Source organism: Tupaia chinensis, unplaced genomic scaffold (assembly GCF_000334495.1).
Source record: "Tupaia chinensis unplaced genomic scaffold, TupChi_1.0 Scaffold000178_1, whole genome shotgun sequence".
NCBI classification, from domain to species: Eukaryota; Metazoa; Chordata; class Mammalia; order Scandentia; family Tupaiidae; genus Tupaia; species Tupaia belangeri.
Genome location: NW_006159653.1, coordinates 713,626 through 721,323, shown reverse-complemented (window position 1 = coordinate 721,323; position 7,698 = coordinate 713,626). Strand labels below are relative to the sequence as shown.

The 7,698-nt window shown below is 64.0% G+C and overlaps 1 protein-coding gene across 1 annotated transcript in view; it reads left to right on the top strand.

Moving 5' to 3' along the window:
* The window catches only part of CIAO3 (cytosolic iron-sulfur assembly component 3), a 10,070-nt gene extending 4,025 nt beyond the window's left edge, over positions 1–6,045 (top strand). The window contains exons 4-11 of the mRNA XM_006146360.3: positions 1,334–1,466; positions 2,183–2,317; positions 2,490–2,608; positions 3,176–3,305; positions 3,944–4,016; positions 4,297–4,434; positions 4,551–4,708; positions 5,164–6,045. Coding sequence (XP_006146422.1) covers positions 1,334–1,466; positions 2,183–2,317; positions 2,490–2,608; positions 3,176–3,305; positions 3,944–4,016; positions 4,297–4,434; positions 4,551–4,708; positions 5,164–5,402 — 1,125 coding nt within the window. The 3' untranslated portion in view covers positions 5,403–6,045. The remainder of the gene's footprint in view (positions 1–1,333; positions 1,467–2,182; positions 2,318–2,489; positions 2,609–3,175; positions 3,306–3,943; positions 4,017–4,296; positions 4,435–4,550; positions 4,709–5,163) is intronic.
* The last annotated feature ends 1,653 nt before the right edge of the window (positions 6,046–7,698 follow it).

The following is a 7,698-nucleotide window of genomic DNA, read 5'->3' as shown; positions in this document are numbered from 1 at the left end:
AGAGAGGGTAGAAGAGAGAGTGAGAAATCCCCCCAGTGGGGGATGGCCATGCCACTGTCCCTTCTCTCAGGGTTTTGAGCATGCACACGCACCCGGGGCATGATTCTCAAGCCGCTGGGGCCAGGACTCAAACCATACATTTAGCCACGTGGGATCCAGCATCCTCACCTCCATGCCACCTGCTGACCCTGGACATACTTCTGTGATACATAGTAGTTCTTTTTTACTTTTAGAGGTTTTTGCTATAGGGTACATGTATGTGCTCGATGGAGAGACAGAGACAAAAAGCAAGAAATCACCCACCGGGGGGATGGCCATGCCACAATCCCTTCTCCATTCTCTTGGGATTTCCTTGGCACGTACGCACACACACCAAGCATGAGTTTCAAGCTTCCAGGTCCAGGACTTGAACTGCAGTCAGCCGTATGGGAGTCCAGCGACATAACCATTATGCCACTTGCTGGTCCCAACAGCTAATTCTTTCAAAGCTGGGCAGCACATAAGACCCTCCGACCACCACGCTGTCCGTCTTGAGAGCTGGGGGCTGTCTGGCACTGGGTTCTCACTCCTCCGCAGGATGGCGGGAGCCAGAAGCTGGAGAAGGCCAAGGTGTCTCTGAACGACTGCCTGGCCTGCAGTGGCTGCGTCACGTCGGCAGAGACCGTGCTCATAGCACAGCAGAGCCACGAGGAGCTGCGGAAGGTTCTCCGCGCCAACGAGGTGGGTGAGAGGGCCACTCGAGACTCCACCCAGGGGCCCGCCCAGCAGCCTGCAGACGCCGCCCAGTGTCTTTGGGTGGCCCTGCTCTCGCTCGTTTATGGATTCCATAAGAGGCAGGCCAGTGGCACAGCCCACCCAACCTCAGCCACCTCCAGGTGCAGGCACACATGTGCCTCCTGTACCAGGGACTCTCCTGTGTGGCTCGGCCTTGCAGGGTGTCATGTCTGCCCTCTGCACCACCCACTGTCCCCTACATATTTTAAGCATGATCAACAGGATCTCCGTGAAAGTCCAGGGTCTCTAGCCCATGGCGTGATGGTCTAAGTGACTTGATCCCACATGGCCGACCATGTGGTTCGAGTCCTGGACCTGGCATGCCTGAAACCCTGAGAGGAAAGAGAACTAGGGAGAAGGGTTGTGGCATGGCCGTGCCCCTTGGGGTGCTGTCTCTCCTTCCTGCACTCTTTCTGTCTGTCTCTGGCTAGTGCATGCCCACTGGCTGCCCAGGGTGCTGAGCCTGCGGCCCCAGCAGCCGGAAGCCTACAGCCCCGGCAGCCAGCAGCCTGCAGAGGCTCTGTCCCTCCGTAGAGGCTCTGTCCCTCCGTGCTTGCAGGCAGCAGCTCCAGGTCAGCAGAAGCTGGTTGTTGTCTCAGTCTCACCCCAGTCCAGAGCGTCCCTGGCTGCAAGGTTCCAGCTAAACCCTACAGAGACTGCCAAGAAATTAACTTCATTCTTTAAAAAAATAGGTAGGTGTGGAGCCTTGGGTGGCCGAGCTCTAGCGAGAGGGCCGTGCATCAAGCATGTTAGGCCTGACACATCCCGCGCCCGGTTCCCACTTTGCCTTTACTGCGCGGCCTGCCAGGGAGACTGCTGGTCCAGACCGCGCTGCCACACCCCCTCCCGTGGGGTCTCGTGCACCCTGGCAGAGGCCTTGGTCTGACATCACCACGGTGCTGGGGTCAGCCCCGTAAGGCCTGGATCATGCCAGACAGGAACGACAAGCAATGGAGGATTGTGGGCTAGCTGGTGGCGGGCGGGTCGTCCCCACAGGTCCCTGGAGCTGTGATTGATTGGGCTCAGAGAGAGCCGGCTGGAGCTCCAGCAGGTGGCGCTGCACGGCCTGGGCGGTGCTGGTCTTGGGGGCGCCAGGCTGTCCCAGCCGCCCGCGGAGTGGTTGGAGGAGCACCTGTGTAAGGCTGCGACCATGTCGGGTGACAGTGGCTTCTGGATAGAGTTGAGACCTCTACTCCCAAGGGTTGCCATGGGGCCGAGGCGCTCCACCGGGATACCCAATGGTTGGTTCCCTGGCGGCACTGTGGTCCCTGTACCTGGGCCGTGCCATCTCAGAGCGCCCGACCCGACCACAGCGGAGCAGCCAGGCGTTCCTGGGGCAGAGCCCGCTGGGGTGGGAACTGCGCCGTCCCCCATGCCTCCGTGTGATTAAGGAGCGCGCACCTTCCAGGGGCCCACTTCGTCTTTGACACTGCCTTCTCGCGGAACTTCAGCCTCCTTGAGAGCCAGCGCGAGTTCGTGCGGCGGTTCCGAGAGCAGGCCGGCTCCCCGCAGGCCTTGCCGCTGCTGGCTTCGGCCTGCCCAGGTGCGTGTGGGTGTGGCGTCCGTCCCCCCGTGTGTGGGGGACATTCCTGGAGCTGGCGGGGAAGGACGGGCAGCTCCCTGGGCCGGGCCGTCTCAGCCCCAAGGCGGCCGTGAGTCCTGAACGCGGCCGGCTGGGTGGGTCCCCGCGCCCTGCCAGCTGCCACTCCGCACAGGCTGGATCTGCTACGCGGAGAAGACCCACGGCCCCCTGCTCACGCCCCACCTCAGCACCGCCCGCTCGCCGCAGCAGGTCATGGGCTCACTGGTCAAGGACTTCTTCGCCCAGCAGCAGGTGACCGCCGCGGGGGGCGCTGAGCCCCTGGGATGCAGCCTCGCGGAGGCGTGGGGGTTCCTCAGGGTGGTGACCGCGCTCTCCGGGGTGCACGGTGGCTCCCCTCTCAGCTCGCCTCTCGCTGCCCAGGCAAGTTCCCGTGTGACCCGTCTGCCCCAGAGGGGCAGACCAGGGCCAAGGAGCAGGTGCCCAGGCTGCCAAGGAAGCACGGGCACCCGTGGCCTGGGAGCTGTGGTGGGGAGCACTTGTGGGGTAGCTGACGACAGGTCTGCGGGGCCTGTCCTGCACCGACTGCCCGAGTGTCAGCCCCTTGATGGCCGAGCAGCCAGTGGCCCAAGGAGCATCACAGGGTTGGCTCTGTCGAGGAGGAGGGCCAGTTGGGATGGGTCAGGTCGTCCTCGGAGCCAGGGCCCGCAGTGTCTATGACACAGCCACAGAGCCCTCGGGGAGGCTTCTGGGAAATGACCTGAGGCTGTGGTCACTCCCTGGCCGCTGCCCAGGGAGTGCCGCACGCAGGAGCCACACCATGTTGGGGTCAGGCGATGAGTGGTGTCCATGTCCGGGTAGGGCCTGGCCCCTGACAAGGTCTACCACGTCACAGTGATGCCCTGCTATGACAAAAAGCTGGAAGCTTCCAGACCTGACTTCTTCAACCACGAATACCAGACTCGAGACGTGGACTGTGTCCTGACAACAGGTGTGGCTCCTGGGTGGGGTACCCCGTCACCTCTTGTCCCAAAGCTGGGTAGGCCATCTGCAGCTGACGCAGCTCAGAGACCACGGCCACTCAGGGCTCAGTGGCACCCCTCCTGTGCTCCGGCGTGAGGCAGGGGCAGCAGATCAGCTCAGGCCCTAGGACCTGTTTTGTAGGAGAGGAGCTGTTTTTCTGTGCTTTTTTTTTTTTCCTTTTCCTTTTGCCACAGGGCACATGTTCTTGCCAAGAGAGACAGAGAAAGGGAAAGTGAAGGCTGCTGCTTCTTGGGCACACAGTGGTTCTATTTTCTCAAGCCCCTCCTGAACCGCAGTCACCCACGTGGGATCCAGGGCCTTAACCAGCGTCCCATCCACTGGCCCAAGAAGGCGTTTGACAGTCGCCATTGCGCCCCTCTGCGCCGGCCTCATCAGCTAGGCTCACACGTGTGGGGTCCAAGCCCGGGCAGTGCATTGCCCAGGGTGCGGGGCAGACAGGGCGCTGATGGCCAGGGACCCTCATCACTTCCATGCCACCCCAGGGCATGAATAAGGTGGTTCCCCGAAGGTCTTCAGACGGAGCGGACGTTTAGCGGGTGTCACTAGACCCCAGCTGAAGTGCGCCTGTGCTGTGCTTTGTGGCAGGAGAAGTTTACAAGCTGCTGGAGGAACAAGGGGTCTCGCTGCCAGACCTGGAGCCAGCCCCTCTGGACAGCCTGTGAGTCGGCTGCCTGGGGCAGTTCGCAGGGACGGGTCCAGGCAGGCTTCATTTGGCTATAGATGGCACCCATGGGGGTGGGCGGCATCCCACCTCCCCTCTTCAGTGGCCACTGGGCAGCTGGGGCTGGGCCAGTTTTACACAGCTTGAGCCCCAGGGTCCTGATGGCCCCTCACATCTGAGAGTCAATTCCCACTCAGAAAAGCCAGCAGTCTTGGGTGAGAGGCAGAAACTGTCCTCGTGTCTGCCCTCCGGCCTGTGCTGACCTGCCCCTCCCCAGGCCCAGCAGCGTGTCTGCCGAGGAACCCACCAGCCACCGGGGCGGGGGCTCAGGGGGCTACCTGGAGCACGTGTTCCGGCATGCGGCTCGAGAGCTCTTCGGGATCCACGTGGACGAACTCACCTACAGACCCCTGAGGTGAGCGGGCAGCCCCACCCGGCCCCTCCGAGGTGCCCGGACCCGTGCCCTTAAGCCCCACGGGCCTCCCCTGCGGGTGGATGGAGGCCAGGTAGACAACCAGCCTGTGCCCCCAGGAACAAGGACTTCCAAGAGGTGACCCTGGAGCGAGAGGGCCAGGTGCTGCTGCACTTCGCAGCCGCGTACGGTTTCCGCAACATCCAGAACCTGGTACAGAAGCTCAGGCGAGGACGCTGCCCCTATCACTATGTGGAGGTCATGGCCTGCCCTGCAGGTGCGCCCCTTACCCCTGCCCCTATGTGCAGGTCATGGCCTCCCTGCAGGTGCACCTCCCCTACCCCTGCCCCTATCACTACGTGGAGGTCGTGGCCTGCCCTGCAGGTGCTTCTCCCCTACCCCTGCCCCTATCACTACGTGGAGGTCGTGGCCTGCCCTGCAGGTGCGCCCCTACGTGGAGGTCATGGCCTGCCCTGCAGGTGCACCTCCCCTACCCCTGCCCCTACGTGGAGGTCATGGCCTGCCCTGCTGGTGCACCTCCCCTACCCCTGCCCCTACGTGGAGGTCATGACCTGCCTGCAGGTGCGCCCCCTACCCCTACCCCTATGTGGAGGTCATGGCCTGCCCTGCAAGTAGCGCCTCCCTGGGCTTGGCGCACAGCCCTCTGGGAGCCACAGGGGTGGGCGTGAGGGGCACATGCCCTGACTGCCCTCCCTGGCTGCTCTGCCACAGGCTGCTTGAACGGTGGAGGTCAGCTCAGGGCGGCCGACATGCCCAGCAGGGAGCTGCTGCAGCAGGTGGAGAAGCTGTACGCTTCAGTCCGGGTGGAGGCACCCGAGGACACGCCGGGCGTCCCGGAGCTGTACAGGCACTGGCTGCAGGGTGAGGACTCAGCACGCGCCAGCCGCCTGCTGCACACGCAGTACCACGCCGTGGAGAAGGCCGACTCTGGTCTCAGCATCAGGTGGTAGGGCTGCGAGCCTGCGGAGCCCACCAAGGCGGGCCCTAGCCCCCGAAAGGCTATGTGAGCCAGCGGCAAAGACACACCCCAAGCCAGGACGCTCAGAATTCGGGGCGAGCTGTGGAGATGTTGGAGCCTGCAGAGGCAGGGCCAGGGCTCAGCCCCACAGCTGGCAAATCTGTGTGGACGAGGTCACTTGCAGACCCCAGGGTCAGTGGGTGAGCCCCATGGCTCCCAGAGCAGCACCTTGCCCAGGGTAGACCTGTACTCCTGTGGGATTCTCCATGGACTCTGCTGGGTCAGGGGGTGGCCAAGCAGGCTGAGGGTTCTGGAAGCTTCTGGAACCGTGTCACTGGGTCAGAGCCCAGGTCGGCGACACTGCCCTTGCCCTCCTCAGCTGTGCTGTCCCCTGTGTGTGAGGGCCATCACGAATCCCACAGGCACCTAGGACGAGGCCGGGCAGTGCCACAGCAGCGATGCCGCAGGGCCCACCGGGACAGTCCCGGGCTCATGTCCCCACCCTGCCTGAGCACAGCGGCACCTGCCGTGAGCTGGGCCGACCACAGCAGGTGCATCCAGGCCTGCAGATCCCGTTGGGGTACCAGTCTCTGCCTGCCATGAGAAGAAATAAAAAGCGGAGTTTCTCACCCCAACTTGGGAGTCGTCTTGAAGCCACAGTGCAGGGGCAGGGGCAGGGGTGGGCTGTGGCGCCTGGCAGGAAGAGGGTCTGGCCACAGCCATCGCCTCCAGGGCGATGGCCTGTTCTTGGACTACAGCCAGCCACCGTGGGCACTGGCCCCTCAGTCCACAGTGGGACTCCCAGCGAGCGTGACCCCTCATCGAGCACCCCCACAGTCTCCGTGCTTGCTGGCTTTGAGAATGGCCTTTCGGAGCTTTATTCAGCTCAGACCCTGGGCACCAGGGCAGGATGCTGAGGGCCTGCTTGCTGGGGAAGACCTCTCAGGTCCAGTTAACCCAGGGGTCAGGGAGCGTGTGGAGCCTGGCTCACTCCTGCTGCAGTGGCCCCAGAGTCCTCTGGAAGCTGCACACTGGCTCCTGTCTGTGGAGAAGGGCCCCAGGAGTATGGGCTGGCCCACTGCCCAGGTCTGGATGGAGGGGCCAGGAGGACCCGGGCAGGGCTGGCACCCCACACCCTGAGGAGGGGCTGTAGAGGGCTCCCCGCCCAGGGTTCACTCTCTTCTGGAATAGCCACGGCCACGGCCCCGTCAGGAGCCACAGGCCCCACCTTGGCCCAGGACTGCTCAGATGCCACCGGGCCTTGCTGGGCTCCACACGTGGGCAAACTCTAGACCATTCAGTGCGTGTTCCCTCTGGGAGAGGGGGCGCCCTGCCACAGGACCCACCCCGGCTTCCTTCAGTGGGCAGGTGCAGTCCGCAGGCTCACCATCTGGGGGCAGGGTGACCAGGGTCTCCCCAGGATCTAACACATGTGCTGTGGCATGCCCTCCAGGTGGGAGCCACAGCAGAGGAAACTAGGTCAGGGGGCATGAGGTGGGGCCAGGCTCAGGCTCCCACAGGAAGAAGCTCATGTGGCTCAAGTGTCAGGAGGCAGCATGTAAGTGGATGGCCCCTAACCCGGTGGAGGGGGCAGGCCTGCCCTGCCTGGGCGGGGGAAACCGGCCCAGAGGAAGGCCCTTAAGTGCCAAATAACGACCAGAGAACGGGGGTGGGGGTGGGGGAGTGTCTGCTGCGTGCTCCAACCAGGCTTGCCCTCGCCCGCTTGGCCGCGGCCTCCCGCGTGTGCTCCTGATGACCAGGTGCATGTGGGTGTCCTCAAGCACCAGGATGACCCTGATCTTCATGGTCGCAGAGCAGCCACCTCGCTCCTTCTCCAAAAGAACCCCGACCCCGACCTCTTCAGGGGCTGTGCCAAGTGGCGTGAAGCGCCCCTGCACGCACACATGCACACACACCGTGGGCTGAGGAAGAAGGCCTGCTCTCCGGCCTGGGAACTTCCAGAGGTCCCACGGCCCCCGCCTCGGCTGGCGCGTGTGCGTGCAGACCTCGCCCCTCGCAGGAGCCACGCCCCCGTGCCATTCTGCGCCTTTTTCCTCTGGGCCCCGCCCCCTCGGTCCACACGGGTCCGAGTCCCGGCCCTGGTAGGCCGCGCCTTTAGCCCAGGCCCCACCCTGCAGTCGCCTGCCCCGCTGCGGCGAAACCCCAGACCTGGGACAGCCCCGTTCTTCCGTTGCCCTCACCCGCGCGGGCTGAGCCAACCAGGCTGCAAGGTCGACCTCAAAGACTGACCGACAGACAGAGGCGGGGCCCGGACAGAGCGCGGGGCT